The 19418-nt window shown below is 58.5% G+C and overlaps 1 protein-coding gene across 1 annotated transcript in view; it reads right to left on the reverse strand.

Annotated features, from left to right (window-relative positions):
- LRP5 (LDL receptor related protein 5) overlaps nucleotides 1-19418 on the reverse strand; it is a 72214-nt gene that overhangs the window by 8243 nt on the left and 44553 nt on the right. The window contains 9 exon segments of the mRNA XM_077766541.1: nucleotides 1604-1729; nucleotides 3663-3896; nucleotides 6557-6682; nucleotides 9519-9728; nucleotides 10341-10531; nucleotides 11674-11882; nucleotides 15985-16184; nucleotides 17537-17563; nucleotides 17566-17850. Of these exon segments, the coding sequence (XP_077622667.1) occupies nucleotides 1604-1729; nucleotides 3663-3896; nucleotides 6557-6682; nucleotides 9519-9728; nucleotides 10341-10531; nucleotides 11674-11882; nucleotides 15985-16184; nucleotides 17537-17563; nucleotides 17566-17850 (1608 nt within the window).

Consider the following 19418-nt stretch of genomic DNA (forward strand, 5'->3'; position numbering starts at 1 on the left):
GGGGGGGGGTCTCCGGGGTGGCCCAAGGCTGTGCCCTGGAGGCCCTGTGATGCCCCTGGGACACATGGTGTGCTCCTCAGGCTCCACTGACAAAGCCTGGGAGGGAGGGAGTCTGGGGGCTCTGAAGTCAACTTTGACAAAAGGACAGTCACTTTCTTTTTTTCCCCTTTTAACTTGTGAGATATTTAAAGAGTAGTTATTAATTAGTAAGCAACAAACTAAACTAAAACAAAAAGCCCCCCAAAAACCCACTAGCTAGAGGTTTTAAAAAAGCCTATTTATACATTAGCTGTATAAGAGCATATGCACATCTATACATACACGTATTAGTATACGTGTGTAGGTACACACCTTTATATTCTAATCGTTGAATATTGTTGTTTAAAGATATAGATTAGCCGTTTTCTTTTGGTCTGATATAAAAGCATCCCCCAATTTGGGGAAGGTCACTATTCCTCTCCATACGTTATAGCTAAGAGTGNACAACAACGATTTTAAGAGTAGATTCCTTAATGCCCCTGACCCATGTAGCCCATCCCCCTTGCACAACCCCTCCAGCAACCTTCTGTTTGTTCTCTGTATTTAAGAGTCTCTTGTGGCGCCTGGGTGGCTCAGTCAGTTGAGCGTCCGACTTCGGCTCAGGNCTGGCCCAAGGATCCCATCCCCTGCGCCCCCGCCTGCCAGCCAAAACCCAAAGCAAAGGAGGGAAATTGCTGGCTCGGGTGACAGAGACCGGGCTCTGGATAAATGTCGCCCCTGACCCTGAAGCCACCATCATGCCGGAGGTGGAAGAGAGACACCATCAGACTGGCACCGGCCAGCACAGGGGTGGGGGTTCGTCCCCCAGTGGCACCCATCTCAGCCCTCGGGACCCGGGGCGCTTGCCTTCCTGAGATGCTGACTGAGGGGCCCACCTAGCTTCCCAGGAAGGCAAAGAGTGTTCAGGGAGCTTTCTAGCTTCCCTGCCTTCCAGACCTCTCTCCCGTTAGTCAGCTCTCAGCCCAAGCGCCTCTACAGTAAATGCAGAGAGCCCGCGTCCTCAAACGCATGCACACATTCCCACTTCCTGTCTTGGACTCCAGTTCCCTTCCTGTCGGAATCAAAGATAGCCCTTCGACAGCCACCACCTCCAGGAAGCCTCCCTGACTGCCCACATCCTGTGGCTGCCGTATCCCTGACCGTAAGGGCCGCATTACGCCCGGCGCAGGAAGCATATGCGTGTGCACATGTGACCATGCACCTCCTCACCAGAGAGCAGGCTGCCAGGGAAAGGGCCACCCCGGCCTCCATCAGAGTAATCGCGCTGCCTGACCATGGTGGGCAGAAGCACAGCCTCTCAGGCACAGTCAGCCCCAACCACAGGGGGCCTGTCCCTGTCACAGCCAGAAGTGCCCCCATGGCTCACGGTCCCCCGCCCCCTCCCAGCTCAGCCCCATACCTCCAGGCAGTCTTCCCTGCCTGCCTCCCCCGAGCCTGAGTACTCCCAACCTCCCAGCCTCTTCTGTCCGTGCACTCGGCCCCCAGCATATTTTCTCCCTCTAGACCCCACAGTCGCGGGGAGACCCCCAGCCCAGGGCGCACCCTCCATGGGAAGCTGGCTCACCGCACATGAGCTCATCCGAGCCGTCGATGCAGTCAGGGAAAGAGTCACATTGCTGCTTGATGAGGACGCACTGGCCGCTGGTGCACCGGAACTGGCTGGGCAGGCAGAGGGCTGCAAGGAGAGGGCCTGCGCTCAGAGACGCTGCAGGGGGCGACGCGGCCAGGAGGGCTAAGTGGACAGCCACCAACCAGGACTCCCCGCCCCGCCCCCGAGACCCAACAAAATGGTCTGGGTTCCAAATGCAGAGCAAATGGGACCCTTTCTAGGATGGGGTCAGGGAATGGTGACAGCAAATCCAGTCTCCACCCTCCCTCCCCTCGGTGGCACCTATTCCAAGGTTTATGCTATGCCCGGGGGAGGCCGGGTAGGGAAGGGACCTCAGTGAGCCCCCCCCCCCAAGGAAGTATTTATCATGCTCCTACCCCGGCTCAAACCCATGCAGACCCAGGANTGTTCCAAATGCAGAGCAGACAAATGGGACCCTTTCTAGGATGGGGTCAGGGAATGGTGACAGCAAATCCAGTCTCCACCCTCCCTCCCCTCGGTGGCACCTATTCCAAGGTTTATGCTATGCCCGGGGGAGGCCGGGTAGGGAAGGGACCTCAGTGAGCCCCCCCCCCCAAGGAAGTATTTATCATGCTCCTACCCCGGCTCAAACCCATGCAGACCCAGGACTAACACAGCCCCTGCACCAAGGCTCTCTTGAGTTACAGGGAAGTGACAGCCAACTAGAGGAATGATCTAGAATAGGTGGAGCAGGGGCAGGTGATATCTCAGCAGAGCTCCCGGGGCGGAGGATCAGGAAGGGGGAGGAGAGCTCAAACAGGAAGGAAAAGGCAGCTCACGGCCCTTGAGAAGAGGAGGAAGGCTGGGCAGGGGCAGTTTCCCTGAGCTCCAGAATGCCAACCCGGAAGGAGCTACCGCTCCAGAGGAAGGCACTTCCCCGGGAGGGGGGGGCGGGGGGGAAGGGGGGCTCCGCCATCTCCCGCCCCCAGGGCTTGCTATTCCAGCTCTCCAGCTAGGGCTCCCAGCCAGGGCTCCGGCCTTCCTCTGAGACTGCCACGAAAACACTTGTGCCAGGACAAGGCTGTACAGCAGGGCTCAGCTAACTTCCCAGCGAAGGGCCAGGCGGCGGCTGTTCGGGCCTCGAGGGCCACAGGTCTCTATTGTAACCACTTCACTCTGCTGTTTTAGTGCAAGACCAGCACGCTGTGTGAACTAACGAGCCAGGCTGTGTTCTTACACAGCGTGACGAAGACTGGCGGCAGTCTGGATCTGGCTCTCAGCAGTTTGCCAATCCCTGGTCCTTCCACCTCCATCAAATTCTCGAAGGGTCTGTAAGCTGGAAAGACTTAACATCCGCAGCTGTACAGAAACAGCTGAGGAAATGAGCCCCCGCCCCCCAGGCCTTCATCTTTCACAAACAGCTGCTCGTCATGAATGGGGACAGTGGACGGTGATCCGCTAGCGCGAGTTATCTCAGAACAGCAGCCGGTGGCTGTGGGGGAGGCAGAGCTCAGTGGCAGTCGTGGGGCCGTGCTGCTGACATGTGGCAGGAAACTACTGAGCAGGTGGTTTAGAAGAGGGAAATTCCGAGAATGCACAGAGATAGAAGTGTCACTGTCAAGGTCCAGAGGAAGATCCTGCTGGTCAGAGTGGACTGAGATGACTAAGCACGTCTTTTTGTCACTTTCGGGTCACTAGGTTGCTAGAAACCACCCAGGAGCAAGCATTATCACACAGACTACTCTGCGGGGGACGGCACTGCCTTTTGGGATGGGGATCAAAATTTCCAGGGTGTACACCATGGAAAGCCAGCTGACTACTGGATTCGCCTGGGGTTTTTGTGAAACTCTTGACCCAGCGAGGGAAGGCAAGAAAGACTCTTCCAGTCTGCCTTCGAGCCAAAGTGCTTGGCAGGACAGAGTGGGTAACAAGGTTTTCCCGAGTAGACCTAAGAATAGCATTTTCCTCTTCCAAGCTGAAGATTAGCGATTTCACTCCGGACAAAGGTTCTACCCTACTCTTGTGTGGCCAGACTGAGCCCAAGCTCCGTGGCTTGCAGGGGCGGGGGATCTCCGGANCTGGCAGTCGGCCTCGCCGTCGCAGCGCAGGCGCAAGTCCACGCACTGGCCCCGCGCGCAGGGGAACTGGGCCGCCGAGCACACCGGGCAGCCCTCCTCGTCGCTCTGGTCGTCACACTCGGGGAAGCCATCGCAGCGCCAGGCCCCTGGTATGCAGTCGATCTCCCCGGTGGCACACGCGAACTGGTCTGGGGAGCACGTGGGAGGCTCTGCAGAGAAGAGGGGCACCATCACGCCCGCCCCGCCGGGCCCCGCGCGGCATTCACGGGGCTGCACCCACGCGGTCTGCCCTGCCGCTGTGAATCTTCGTTGTTTTTACTGTGGAGGCGACAGGGGGCTGTTGGGAACCTGGGCTCTAAGCAGCAGGTACCACACCAAGTTGCGCAGAAAACCGTCTGGGCTGGAAACTCGATCCTGACCGCTGAGAAGCCAGGGCACAACCCCTTCTTGTGTCTCCATCTCCTCACATGCAACTCAGGGCACTGGGCCAGGCCCCTGAGGATGCCCACTGTACCCCCAACTGGAGCCGATACCTGCCTGGGGTCCCAGGCTGGGCTGCCAAACTGGTGCGTGGTCTGTGTGCGTGTCTGCCTGGCCACACCTGAGTGTCCACTGCGTGCACGTGCAGGCAGACAGACACACACACACACACCCCTTGGGAGATGGATGGTCGGAAAGCAGGTGCTCAGGACCTGCCCCTGTTACAGGCCTGAGGCAGGTGCTGCAGTGGGACCGGGACTCCGTGGGCGCCCGCGCACCCGCAGGCAGGGCAGGGGCCGGTGGAGGACCGCAGGGCATCTTGCTGAGGAGGAAGCTAAGGAGAGGCAGGAAGGCGAGGATACCGCGGTGAAGGGGTGCGAGGGGGAACAGGAAGGCTCCCAACGGAGGGAGTCACCTGAAGGTGGGGAGCTGGGTGGGTGAAGGCCAGCAGACCCGGGGCCACCTCCTACCCGCTGACCACGGTGAGTCGCTCCACCCCTCAGGTCCAACTTCCTGAGCGCAGGCCAAGCGCAGGCCAGGCCACCGCTGGGCCGCGGGGTGGGGCGGGAGGGAGCTGGACGGGCCTGGGGTTGGACCCAGGCTCCCTCAGCAACTGTACAACCAGACGAGCCCCCCGGCCCCCTGATCTCCATTTCCTCATCCCGAAAACAGAAGCAGCAACGCTAGAGCCACCAGGGCCCTCCCAGGACAGCCAGGTGAGCGCGGGGTGTGTGGCCGGGCCGGCTGGGGAAGGGCTCAGACGGTTTTAGTGNCCCGAGAGCCCCTCGGAGCTCTTCTCCTTCTGTGCTCTCCCCACAGAGATAGCCAGGCATCCTCAAGTCTGAGGGGCCAATGGGGGGGAGGGGCAGAGGGGCACGTTGGTGAAGAGCCCCAGGGCTGTGGTCCAAGGGAGAGCCGAGCACTCTGCGCAGCCCCCTCTTTGCCAGGGCAGCCTGGACGTCTGCGGGAGTGACAGAGCCACTCAGCCCACAAAGCATGTGAGCCCTGGGGCTAGAACTTGGAGAAAAGCCATAAAAACGCTCAAGAGGGTCAAAGTGGCCCCCAACAGGGACAGCCACAAAATGCCCCCTCCGCTCTCAGCAAAGCTCTCGCAGAGCCAGCAATAGCTCCTGTGGTCCTAACCCCGGAGCTCCTGGGCAACAGCCAGTCTTTTCAGGGACAAGACCAGCTGAGGACAGGTCTCCGTGTACTGGTGGGCATGTGCCGGCCGTCTGCTGTGTGCAGGACACAGTGTGAGTGTTGTAAGGGTCAAAGATAAGCAGAAAAAGGGGCAGGATAAAGACCAGCCCCCAGGAGCTCACAGAGAAGGGGAGAGGGGGGATCCAATGTGACCTGGGGGACACTGAGGGCAGTAGAGAGGAAGCCCCAGGATTTGAGCTTCATCATGGTGACAGTAAGAGTGGTCACTTTTATTACTACCACCCAGTGTCCCACCAATAATAGCAGCTGGCCTTCCCGTGTGCCACACTGGGGACTGCGCAAAGTGCTCATTACTTAATGCCACAACTCTGAGGGAGGCGCTCTCGACCGCTCTATTTCGCAGAAGAGAACACGGAGGCCCAGAGAGGGCAAGTGACCAGCTCGGGATGGCTGGGAAGTGGTACAGCTGGGAGCTGAACTTGGTCTGTCTGACCTTAAAGCTTACATCCGTGACCACTCCCCACTCAGCTTTAGGGGAAGAAGAGGATCAAGAGTGGAAGGAGAAAAAAAAGACAAAAGTACAAAAAGAAAGACAAGCCTGCTCCTGGAATTACAGACTTTAGCACCCCTGCCTGAAAGCTCACAGGCAGTCAGGAGGAATACAGGCGGTGGGAACAACACCATCCGTCAGCCGGATCTAACTGATGTCTACAGAACACTTCCCCCAGCAGAAGAGGATGACATATTCTTCTCAAGCTGACATGGAGCCCTCACCAAGAAAGATCACTTGCTGGGTCATAATATTAAAGGGATACAAATCATACAAAATATGTCCTCTGACCACAGCGGAATTAAACTAGTTATTAGTAATGGACTGATAGCTGGGAAATCCCCCCAAATACTTTGAAATTAAACGACACACTTCTAAATAACTCAGGGGCCAAAGGAATTGTCTTGGGAAAAATTTTAAAACATTTGAACAAACCGAAGAAGATATAATTTATCAAAATTTGTAGGATGCAGCAAAAGCAGTACTTTGAGGGCAATTCATAGCCCCGAATGCATACTCTGGAACAGGAGGCCAGGTGAAGGATGAAGGGAGAGGTAGCCCCGGAGGATGGATGCCACATTGAGTGTGATTTTAAAAGGATGCTGGGCAGAGACCTGGCAGGCAGGGAATCAAGTCCCTGTCCAGTGTCCCAAGAAAAAGTGCTGAGGTCACACCTACCACCACAGGTCAGCAGGTTCTGCAGGAGCACAAGGTGGACTGGGCATGAGCACCGTGGTGTTCCGTCACCCTTGGCAATGCAGATGTGGGAGCAACCACCATTGTCCCGGGCACACGGGTGGGCTGCTGTGGAAACAAAAAGAGAGAGGGGGTCAGGCTCGGCCTCTCACCTCAGGACTGCAGCCCTGAGGGTTCTGGAAACAAGAGCCAGGCAAGAACTCACAAGAATGGTCACTCCTGTAGGCCAGGCCCCTGCAGATCATCCCACTTAAATCCCAGGGCAGCCGAAAGCATCTGCTTCCATTCATGTGGATTTTACAGACAGGAAAACAGAGGCCGAAAGCACTCACAGGATTGACCCAACTCACACCCAAGCCTGTCTACACGAGCTCCCACTATGCCCACAACCATCAACCTACACTGCCTGTCTCTCATGGTGTAGTGGCCCCCGCCCCCAACACATGTCCATGTCTTAATGCCTGAACACCTGTGAATGTGCCTTTATTTGGAAAAAGGGTCTTCACGGATATAATCAAATTAAGGCTCTGGAGATGAGGTCATCCCAGATTTTCGGGGTGGGCCCTAAATCCAACAACAGGTGTCCTTGTTAGAGCCCCAGAAGGAGTGAAGCCACAGACACGGGGGAGAAGTCCGTGTGAGGACAGAGGCGGCGCCTGGAGCCACGTGGACCCAAGGAGCACCTTTGGTCACCACCAAGTAGAGGCGGCAAAGAGCCACCCCCCTCCCCCCACAGCCCCCAGAGCGGGGCCGCAGACCTGCTGACACCTTGACCTCGGACGTCTGGCCTCTGGACTGCAGGCGAATACACTTCTGTTGCGTTAAGTCACCCAGTTTGTGACGACGTGTCACGGCAATCACAGGAAGCGAATACACGGGCATAAACAGAACAGCATGGCCCCAGGGAGCCTGTGGTTTTCGACTCAGTTAAGCGAATGAACCCACACCTGAACAGGAAGACGCCTGGGAGGACATGAGAGAAAGCACGACCCCCAGCCCCGCAGAAAACTCAGTGTCCTGCCTCAACCCCGGGGGTTGAGAGTTTAAAGTGACAGAAGTCACGGTTTAGACCAGCGGTCAGCAGACTCTTTCTATAAACGAGAAAGTAAGTTTTGGCTTGATGGGCCAGACCACCTCGTGGATGACGCACAAACCAAGGGGCGTGGCTGTGTGCCAATAAAACTTTATGTGTAAGATCAGGTGATGTCCAGATGGGCCCTGGGGGCTGGGGAGCGCCACGCCTGGTTGAGAGTTGAGCTGTAGAATTCCGTGGGAAAGCAGGCTGGGTGCCCCACGTCCCAGATAAACACGGGAGAGCTCACTCAAGGATCTACCACTCTCTCCCCAATCAAGGGGCCTCTTCAGGTCACCCCAGACATCGCACGCTGGCACTCACTGGGACATTCCAGTTTCCAACCTCATCCCTGCTTGTTAAACATTTCCTGGCTCTCCCAGCCCCTCAGGTCCAAGGACCTGCTGATCGGTGTGCCTGGCTTTCTGCCAACCCTGGCAGGTCTGGGCTTTCGTGGGCTCTATGTTCACCTTGTGACCCCGAGCCAGCAGTTCTGAAGGCTGTGACACCCAGTGGTCCGTGGCTTCCCTGAGGTCGGTGTCCGGGGCCAGGGAAACTCAGGCGTTCTCACCTCTCCCCGTCGGGTGCCTCAGCTCTCTGGAAGCTATTGACCCAGCAACCTCACGTACCCAGGACCTTGGCCGAGAAGCCCCAAGGACAGAAACGAGCCCCTAAGTAGTCAACACAGAAGTGACCGATTCGCTCCACCAGAGGTCACGCCCCCGGCTCAGAGCAGGGAGCCTCACGACCTCACTTAGAACCATGTGTCTGGACTCCACACATAACTATAATGAACTTGGTTGACAATCTGCCCGGCCCACTGGGGGTTCAGAAAAGCCAAAGCAGAAACATGGGCTCTGCCCTCAGGTCCCAGCCCACTGTGTTGACCAGCCAGTGGATGGGGGAAGTTAATACCCTTTCTGAGCCCCACTCTCCTCACTTATGATGCAGAATCAGGGTGAAACAACACACGTTACACAGTGCAGCACTGAGCATGGGCCTGGGGGCTACACGGTGGGAGCAGTGTCGCAGAGCAGGGAGGCCGAGAGAAGCTTATGCACTCAAAGTGCCACACCTGACCCACGGTGGGGGCCAAGGAATTGGCAGGAGTTACTCAGAGCTGGACAGGGAATGCGAGCAGAGACAGGGACTCCAGGGACGGGGGACACGGGCAGTGGGAGGGTGAGGGGCCCGGGTGATGTGGCAGGTGGGGCAGCCCCCACCCCGGGCCTTGAAGACAAGCAGCTCGAAGGTGGCCAGACCATGGGCATCGCGGGACAGGGACAGCGATGGCCCTGCTCACCACGCTATCCACGCACGCAGCTGGCAGCCGGGGTGTATTTACTGAAACCAGAGTGAGAACGACAGGGACAGACAGACCCAGGCCCCTCTGTCCACCTAGAGCCATACACAGAGCGGGGGGAGAAACCAGGGGTCCTGATCTCCCAGCCCTGGGTCACAGCTCAGACCGTCGGAGGCGGAATCCTAAAATGCCTCCAGTCTCCCAGCCCGGTCCCCAACACTGCGGTGGCATGAGCTACCCCACGGCAAAGGGGTTTGGTAGAGGTCATGAAGGCTACTAATCAACCGAGCCGGAATTCGCAAAAGGGGACATTAAGAGCGGGTGACTCTCACGGGACCCTGGAAAAGCAGAGAGACTGTCCGGCTGGGAGCGGAGGAGGAAGGCAGGTCCGGATCCACTGCTGAGACGGAGGGGGCGCAGCGAGGACCTGACAGCAGCCCCTGCCACCAGCCAGTCAGCCCCGCAGCCCTCACACTGGCCAGCCTCCTCCAGTCTCCGAGGGGCCGGTTCGGGGCGCTGCGCGGGTGCCCGCCCTCCCGGCAGGTGCCCCAGGCCCGCCCCGCACGTACAGAACTCCTCCAGGCTGATCTCCTCCACGGCGTGAATGCCGGTCAGGTGGGCAACCCGGCCCTGGACTCGAGTCCGCTTGTCCCCAGTGGTCTTCTCCACGCGCTCGATCATCTGCTGCTGGCGGTCAATCCAGTACAGGTGCTTGCCCAGCACGGTCAGGCCCACGGGCTGCACGATGTTGGCGTCCTCCAGGGTCAGGCGGTTGGCCCCTGCGCGTGGGACAGGTCCCCCTCGAGTGGCCGCTGACCCCGAGAGCTCAGCCCGTGCTCAGCTCAGAACACAGGGCTGCGGGGAGCTGGGGGTGGGGGGGTGGGGGCAGGACTCTGTGCTCTGGCCGGAGCTGGGAGCTGGGGCGGATCTCCTGGAAGCCGGGGACCTGGCATGTGGGCTGGCCCTGCCCCACCCCCACCCTGCGGACGGAAGAAAGGCCCCTCTAAGCAGGTCCCCAGCCTAGAGGCATCCGCTCTAAGGCGGCCCACGGCACGGCAGCCACAAGCGTGGGTGCTGGAGGCAGAGGCCTCAGACTCCTGTCCCGGGCCACACTGTGGGACCCTGGCGGGTTGCCCACCCTCTCTGAGACGCCTCTTCTGCTTCGTCACACGGGGATCGTTCAGGACCTACGTCCTGGAACTCTCGGACGATACCGTTAGGTGGCAGGCGTGAAGCCCCAGCACAACGCCCACCCGAAACAGACCTCTGACAAACGTGGCGGCCAAGGCCGCCACCATTACTGATGACAAGGAAGGCGGCATGTCCCTGGGAAGGTCAGACGTGTGGGTTGCCGAGGGACCCGATCCCTGGGGAGGCCCCAGGGCACACACCGGACAGGTCGCAGCTCTCGATCCGCTTCAGGTCCGCGTCCACCCAGAAGAGCTTGCCCAGCCCGTTGTCCACCACAAGGGCCACGGGGCGGATGAGGCCCGTGGTGAAGAGGACCTCGCGCTCCGTGCCGTCCAAGGCCGCTCGCTCGATCTTGGCGGCTCGGTCCTGCATGTTGGTGAAGTACAGGTACCTGGGGGAGGGGAGCAGAGGAAGGGTGTTGAGTCCCGCCATCCCTCACCAGGAACGAGCTCGCGGGGCGCCAGGCAGACCAGCCCCTGGCTCCACGGCCACCCGGCTGGGCTTCGGAAAATTACCAGGTACATGGCCCCAGCCTCTCGGAGCTCACACCCCAGACCGTATGGGGTTCAGTGTCTCCCCAAGAATTCCTATCCACCCAGAACCTCCGAATGGGACCTATGATTGGAAACGGGATCCTATAACGCAATTAAGGATCTGGGTCAGAGAACACCCGGAGGCCCCAAAAGCAGGGAGAGAGACAAGGGTCCCCGCAGAGCCTCTGAAGGGGGCACAGCCCTGCCACCGCGTGACGTGACTTCTGTCCTCTGGAACCGAGAAAGAACAAACATCCGCTCTTTTCACCCCCGCCCTCCCAGCTTGTGGTCACTTCCGGCGGCAGCCTCGGGGACCGGCACACACTCCGGCCACCATAGCAGCTACGAAGCCTCAAGGAACACTCATTAGGTTGCTGAAGAGCCACGTAAAGTCACTAGGCTCGTGCTCCCTGAGCACCAACATCGTCCTCTCCTTCTCGGAAGAAGACACCGTACCCCCGAGGTCACAACCTGCCAGAGGTCACGAGGCCAGTGAGCCACGGGGTCAGGATCCCAGCTTGGGTCTGCCCAGCCCAGGACCTGTGCTCGCGCTGGCCGTCACCAGGCATGAGCTCCACCAGGCGGCACCTCCAAAACTCGGGCTCCCGCCTGACATGGCTGCAGTGCACAAACCTTCCTGCGATCAGAACCCCTCCCCTCCCCGCCCCCCCGCTCAGCTTTATTTCTGAGCTTTACGGCACGTGGCTTGAAGACTCCCTCTCGCCCCGCTATTCCCTTCGGGACCCTCCAGGCCTGTCTTCCTCTTCATGGAGGGAAGAAGCTCCCAGGAGTCAAGGCTGTGCCCAGGAGGGCAGTGAGCTCCCGGTGGGGAAACGTACTGAAATAGCCAGCCCCCAGCTGGGGCGCTACGGAGGGGATTTTTGCATAGGGTTCAGATTTGATGGGGAAGGTACAAAACCTACGAATTGAAACTTCTTTCCTTCCCGGGCCTCCCCCCGAGTGCAGCACCCCACTCTGCGGTGCCCCCCCCGCCTCGCACCCCCGCTCGGCGTTGGCGACGATGGCCCGCGGCCTGTCACGGTCCCCGCGGAGCACCACACCCATGGCGTCTCCGTTCAGCCGGTGGACGTTGATGGTGTTGGTGGCCTCACACGTCCAGAACAGCGTCCGGCTGTAGATGTCGATGCTGAGGTCATGGGGCTGCCTGTCCGGGCTTTGGCTCTGGCTCGGAGAGGTCAAAACGAAGGGCTGTATGTAAGACAGGAAGAGACGCGCATTGGCTACAGACATCACTGGAGGGCAGAGGCCTCGGGGTCTGAGTTCAGACCGAAAGTCGATCTCCGACCCTGTATTTCGACCTTTCCTGTCAGGTCCGTACCCTCCCGCGTACCCGCTTGAGAGGGAAACAGATCCCAGAGAGGGTTCTAGAAGCGCTCTTGCCCCTCAGCTCAGATCTCCAGCCCACCCATCGGCAAATTCCTGGCGGACTATCCGCTGCCATGCCCTCCGGGTCCTGTTCTTGCCCAGGAAGGGCCCCCAGGTGGCCTGACACTCAGCCCAGGATCACAGCCTCCTTCCTGAGACGTCTTCTCTTTTGTTGCTCCTCGGCTTGGACTCATGATTGGGGATTAAGGCCTTCGAGTCTTGTTAGTTTTCAGTTCAGGGGACAGGACGACAGATGGATAGAACAGAGTCCCACCTCTGACAGCCCCTTCCCTGAGGGGGCGGCGGGGGTGCAGGCCCAGGTGAGAGTACAGATCCAGGTGGGGGTGCAGGGCCGGGGGAGGGTGGGGACAGGTGAGGGGGTAGGCCCGGTGGGGGTGCACAGGGGACCCACGGTGCATGTCCAGGGCCGCCACCTCTCCCGGAAGTGGTTCCGTCTACACTCTCCGGGTCTCTGCCCTGGGAGACTGTCTGGAGAACACTGCCTGAGTCCGAGTCACCTGCTGTCTCACGGCCGAGCCCTGCCTTCCGGAGCTATCTACAGAGAGCACCTGGCTTTGTGAAATGCTGCGGGGAGAAGGGAGAGCCCAGTGTCCCCCGAAGCCTGACTCCCTGGTGGATCTGGGCCCCTTGGGTTACCCTGAAAGCCAGTGTCTCAGCTGATCTGACCTGGTGCGGGGTGGGCTCCCCTGAATGGGTTGGATGAAAAGTCCCTTCCTCAGAGAAGGACATCATTAAGATGATGCTCTGACAAGAGCTCACTGCAAACATTCTTTATCTCTTTGGCAGCCGCTGAAACAAAGTCTCCTGGTGGCAGAAGGGGCTTGTAGCCAAAAAGAAGCCCCTTCACCAGGCCCACCTCTTGAACCCGGCTGGAAAGGAACACGCCCCCCACCCCTTGCCCCCCAGCCTCTGGTCCAGTCCCCCTGGGCAGGTCGTGTGTGACTCACATCTGAACACAGAGCACCGTTTAAAGGGCCCACCTCCCCACGAGCTGGGGGCTCTGGGAGCCGAGCGTCCCTTCCTACTGGGCACGTGCCTTTCCCCTAAGCATAGACTCCGGCCCGAGGCCACAGCCCAGAGCGACTGACGGACTGGGAGTGAAGCAAGACTGCAGCCCAGCCCCAGCAGTGTCCCCAGCGGAACCCCAGACTTTGGGACACCAGCCCCAGAGCACGCACGTGGCGCGAGGTGACCCGCCGCCCACACCTCTCCCCAGGCAGGCGAATGACTGGCCAGTTATAAAACCCGAACTCCGTGCCAGTGCAAGGCTTCTTAATAGAACCCTATTCGAGGCCGTAGTCAGTACCCCGCCTCCTCCCCAGGATGAGGCGGCACCTAGCCACGTGGGGGCACCCACAGCAGTGCTGTCACAACAGCCCAAAGACCCAGCGCCCATCAGTGGATGGATGGAGGAGCAGACTGTGGTCCATCCACACAATGGAGCATTTTCAGCCGTAAGAGGAAGGAAATTCCAACACCTGCTCTGATATGGATGAACCCTGAGGTCGCGACGCCAAAGGAAAGAGGCAGTCATGGCAAAATAACCCTGGGTGATTCCACTTAAATGAAGCACTTAGAACATAGTCAGATCCACAGAGATGGAAAGTAGAAGGAGGTTGCCTTAGGCTGGGGGAGGGGGAGGTAGTGTTTCATGGGGACAGACTTCCAGTTTTGAGATGACGGAGTTCTGGAGATGGCCGGGGGTGATGGCCACACGGCAGTGTGCGTACTTAGCGCCACTGAGCTGTATACTTGAAAATGGCTAAGACAATACTTTTTATGTATATTTACTACCATGGAAAAGTTTACTAGGAAAGCAACTTGGCCAAAATAGAGAACTATTTAAAAAACGTCATCCTTGGGGCTAAGGGATGCCCCTAAGAAAGGATCAAAGCCACCAGAGGGCGGAGTTTTGGGAGACACTCCAGGAGGGAAACAGATGTTTTCCAAATTAAGTAGAAACTCAGAAGGTGTTTCCTAAAGGACTTTTCCTTCAAAGTCTCCCCCTGCTTGTGCGGGACGCCATGAAAGAAGCCTTTTGATGAGACTTTCAGGCAATTTGCGCCTGGTACCTTTCTCAGCAGGAAAGCCACCCACCATCAGTTAACACCTCCCATTCTCCAAAGGACTCAAAGGGACTGTCACCTGCACGGTGGAGGGATGAAAGGAACACATACCCACGATGTCACCAGGCTCTGCTCCTGCAGATGACACGAAGCTGCCAAGGCTCCACTGGGACTTTTTTTTTTTTTAAGTTGATTCATTTTATTTTGAGAGGTGGGGGAGGGGTAGAGAGGGAGGAAGAGAATCCCAAGCAGCCTCATGCGGTCAGCGCAGAGCCCAATGCGGGGCTTGATCCCATGGCCCTGAGACCATGACCTCCGCTGATATCAAAAAGAGTCAGATGCTTAACCGACTGAGCCGCCCGGGAGCCCGTCGGCTGGGGGTTTTATCACAACCAAGGACACAGACCTCAGGGCTTGTTAACTTCACATCGTCGTTGGATGCGGTACTTGGCTGGAAGGGACGGTGAGCCCGTACACACAGCCCTGGCACCCTGTCCAGGGCAGAAAACAGCCAAGTGAACTTTACAGACACAAAAATCGCCCAAAAACCTCCACTGGCAGCATTTCTCTGCATCGCTATTATAACGGTGCCGAGATTTCACCATGATAACCTACGTGCCTGCCCCTGACCGTGGCCATGGGGCCAGACACCGTTTGCTTCTGTGGCTTCTGTAAAAGGGGTCCTTGGAAAGGGGCGTGGTGAGCCAGGCACATCCAAGAGTNGTAACGGTGCCGAGATTTCACCATGATAACCTACGTGCCTGCCCGACCGTGGCCATGGGGCCAGACACCGTTTGCTTCTGTGGCTTCTGTAAAAGGGGTCCTTGGAAAGGGGCGTGGTGAGCCAGGCACATCCAAGAGTGAATGCCAGACAAAGGGAATGCCGGCCACCGCCACCTGCCACGTGGAGACTCAGAGTGGACCCCGAGGCTGCAGCGACAACATCCTTTGTGGAACACGCCCCAGAAACCCAGCACGGAAGCAGCGCGTTCTGCTGGAGCAAGCATTCTGGAACCGCGGATTTGTCGGGATGCGGGATACCCCGGGGACAGCTGGAGCCCGACGCAGATTTCGCACCTGCCGATGCTCAGTTGACCCGTGAGAAACACTCAAAGAATGTGGAGAAGGGCAGGAACACGCACATGCACGCGCGCGCGCACACACACACACACAGTGCCCTCCATCTCCCATGTGCCGGGGCCCACGCCTGGGTGCGCTGGGCTTGTGACTTCCCGCCCTGTGTCACAGAGTCTCCCCCCGTCGGTTCACACACACCCATGAACGCAGAACCCTGCACCCCAACGTGCTCAGCAACTCCAGGTCTCGTCAAGGCAAAGCACCGTGGTCACTTACGAGTTCCTTCTGGAACCATCGAACAGATGCAGAAAGGTGCACCTGTATTTACCAGCTCCCTATCTCTTCTTCACGTGCCACTGACCAGAGCTTTGAGTGCGGTGCGCCTCGCCCCCTCCCCCATCACCCTGTGGTTTGACCGTGCAATTCTGTGTCGTGTAGTAAATTTTAGTAGATGCTGCATTACAGCAAACAGACTATACAATTCCTCTGAACTAAAAATAAATCCAGAACAACCGATACCAACTAGCCCTGCACGAGACCACCGTGGAAAGAAAAGGAAAATCGCATTTCCACATATAATCTAAGGGTTTCACACTGCTCAGGTCATACCCTGTGATGACATAATTAGAACTCAAGTCGCTGTTGACGCAAGCCATGCTCTGCTGGCAAAGCAAAGGGGCGGGGGGAGGGCGCAGCCCGGAAACTGCCACGGCGGGTTCCTCGCGGAAGCGACCCCCTCGTCCCCCACCAGGTACACTTGCCTGGGTCCCGTCGTCCTTGGCTCGCTTAATGTTCTGGCGCCCATCCACCCAGTAGATGAACCTGTCCAGGGGGTCATAGTCGATGGCCTTGACGTTCCTGAGCCCATGCAGGGGCAGGATGAGGTCCGGGCTGTGCTGGTCGTCGGGGATCATGCGGCTGATGGCATATTTCTGGCTGAACAGCAAGAAGGTGGTGGGCGCTAGAACGAGGCAAACAGACGTGGGGACCGCACATCAGCGTCTGGAGCCAAAGACAGGGTCGGCGGGGACGGACCGCGCTGCACTTCACTCAAAGAGGCAGACTGGCTTATTGTGCCTGCTGGGCACAGCGGGGAAAGTGCCGGAAGAACATAAAACTACTTCCAGGGGGTGGACTGCGAGGAATTTTATTCTCCATGTTACGGGTGTTTATGTTGTTCTAATATTTTGTGAGTGTGTGAGTTATTCTGAAGCAGATAGCAGTTTATTTTTAAATTATCAAGACTTCAGACGGAAGGAGAGTAAATGTTAAACTCCCACCCACAAGCGTACTTGCTGCTTGGACGAGTGTGTGATTTGCCATATGCCTGCATGTGGTCAAGTGAATTGCATGAACAATGACGTGGGTGGGGTCGCTTCGTGGGGGTGTCCGGCCGCAAATCGGCCTCGGTGCAGAAACTGCGTTGCTCAGGATGTGCCAGAGGCCGACAGTCACAGGCCATCGGGATTACAGTTGGGAGGTTTGAAACGAAGTCACGGCCCCAGGTCCGCCAGCCACAGGGGCAGAGACTCGAGTTACAGGCATCGAGTCTGGTGGTGGGTTGCCGGCCCCTGGGCCTGACCCTTCCCCACAGTCCTGGCCCCCAGGGGACGGGGACAGTAGGACCAAAGGAAGCCCAAGAGGAGGAAGGGGCCCGAGCCCTCAGCTGAGACTGACAATGACACTCCATCACTCCCAAACACTCATGTTTTAGGACATGAAGACCGGTCACCAGGGAGAGCACTCACTCACAGACTCAGGCCTAGGCCTCCAGGTAACAGGCAGCTTACACAGTGCTCAGCCTACTCAACCACCCATGAACACCAAGGCGCCCCCAGATAAGAAGCTCCTTTCTAGGGGCACTTGGGGGGTCAGTTAGTCAAGCATCTGACTCTTGATTTGGGCTCAGGTCATGGTCTCATAGTTTGTGAGGCTGAACCCCACGTCGGGCTCCGTGCTGACAGCGCAGAGTCTGCTTGGGGTTCTCCCTCTTCCTCTCTCAAAAAAATAAATAGGGGCGCCCGGGTGGCTCAGTCGGTTGAGCGTCCGACTTCAGCTCAGGTCATGATCTCACGGTTTGTGAGTTCAAGCCCTGCATCGGGCTCTGTGCTGACGGCTCAGGGCCTGGAGTGTGCTTTGGATTCTGTGTCTCTCCTTTTCTCTGCCCCTCCCCTGCTTGTGCTCTGTCTCTCTCTCTCAAAAATAAATAAAAACATTAATAAATAAATAAACGTTACAAAGAAGAAGGAGCCCCCGGAGCCACAGCCTGGGCTAAGGCGGGGGAGGGGCGCAGGAGCAGAGCAGGACACTCACGGCTGCAGTTGTGGCTGCCGGGGTCTGGGNGGCACAGCCACAGCGGTGGCCGCCGGGGACGGCGAGACACAGCTGTCCGCACTGCCCGTTGTTGTGCGTGCAGTCGTTGAGGCCGTCCTGGCGGGAGGCGTGGAACACCAGGATGTCCATCACGAAGTCCAGGTGGCCCTGGATGAGCGTGCGGTTCCGGCCGCTGGTCTTGTCGGCCCTCTCGATGCTGTGCAGGTTCCAGTCCGTCCAGTAGATGTAATCGCTGTACTGGGTGAGGCCGAAGGGGTGTGGGAGGTCGTCGGCAATCACCACCCGCTCCTGACCTGCGTGGAGGCACACGGGCACGGCGTCAGCGACGCCCAGCCACCCACTGGTTCAAAGCTGCCTGGCGGCCTGGGTCAAGGTCAAGGTGTTCAACCGCTCTGGAAGACAAGCAGGGCCGGCCGAAGCTGGATGCCACCCACCCTGTGATGGGGCAAGTCCCCTCGTATCCCGCAAGGGGAGCGTACGTGGCATCTGCTCAAATTACAGACAGGAGTGTGCAGGGCAGCAACTGTGTGTAGGAGCCACAAGCAGCAAACAATCCAAATGCCCTTCGGTAGTGTGTCTGTCAGTAGTGGGTCCGTCAACAGTGTGGGTGAAAAACGGTAAAGCTTCGTGTACTGGTAAAGTTGCGCAATAAACACTAACAATGTGAGCAACTGAAAAAAGCCAGATGCTGAAGAGCACATGCTATAAGATCACATGGATAGAAAGTTCTNTTGAGACCAGAGGAACTAGCCAACATGTCAGCATCGGTTATCATGGGGCGGTGAAATTAGGAATAATTCACGTTTCTTCATATGGTTCTGTATTTTCGGGAAGTTTCTCCATCGGTTATTTTGCCATTACAAGAACGCCAGTTATTAAGAGGCTCCCCCACCGCTGCCATCAAATGCACACCTGTGGCCCCCGGCCCCCCAACCCCCCAGGCCCCCCCCAGGGCCCTGCTGCAGGGCCTGGTGTCCAACAACCAGCATGCATGAGACGCACCTTTACCCCAACGGCCCCAAGTGCACGTTCCACACCCCCTGGGACCTCAGAGGCGCCGTGGCCCACCATCCACCGCCCAGGGGCGTTACTAATCGAGTGCTCGGTAAACGTCCGGGGCATTAAGTGGGAAGCGTGCTACAGTGACAGCCAGGCCCACGACACGTGGCCCCCTCAGTCTGCAGGGTCCTGCACGCGTCCAGGGCGTCTGTGGACTTCCGCCCCACGCGTCTTCACTCCGGGGTAATCCGCGAGCTTAATTATTCCAGGCGACCACAGCTGTCCAGTGACCAGTTCCCAGCAGGCACCTGCCAGCCTCTGGTTGCTCACTGTGAGGCTGGGGACACGTTCCGGCCTTGCCGTGGGCCTCAGAAGCCGGCACAGGGAGTGTGAGGGGTGGGGTGCAGCCCGCCCGTGGGGGAGGGGGGCACCAGGACGCTGGGGCTCTGGCTCTGCCCACGCAGTACCTGGGACACGCCAGCAGCCAGCCTATGCCTCGGTTTCCTTACCGGTGAAATGGGCACGAGCATGCCCACCACAGGGGGCAGCAGCAGCAACTAGGAAATGAAGCCCCCCCAGCCCCCCCCACCCCCNAGCGGTGCTCTGTGACCTTAGGAAAATCCTGCGACCTCCCTGGGCCTCAGTTTCCTCATCAGCCCGCACTGTGATACTGAAGCATCAAACTAGATTCCGGGCACAGGGCTGAGGTGGGCCGCGGCTCTCAGCAGGGGTGCAGGAAACAGCTGTCACCCGGGCCTCTGTCACAAGCCTACAGTAACAGCACCAGGGGGTGGAGAGGGACCAGCCCAGGGAGGAGGAGGCTGGATCAGGGGGGGCTTGGGACTCGCAGGCTAGAGGGGAC

This window comes from Crocuta crocuta, unplaced genomic scaffold (genome assembly GCF_008692635.1).
Source record: "Crocuta crocuta isolate KB4526 unplaced genomic scaffold, BGI_CrCroc_1.0 scaffold636, whole genome shotgun sequence".
NCBI classification, from domain to species: Eukaryota; Metazoa; Chordata; class Mammalia; order Carnivora; family Hyaenidae; genus Crocuta; species Crocuta crocuta.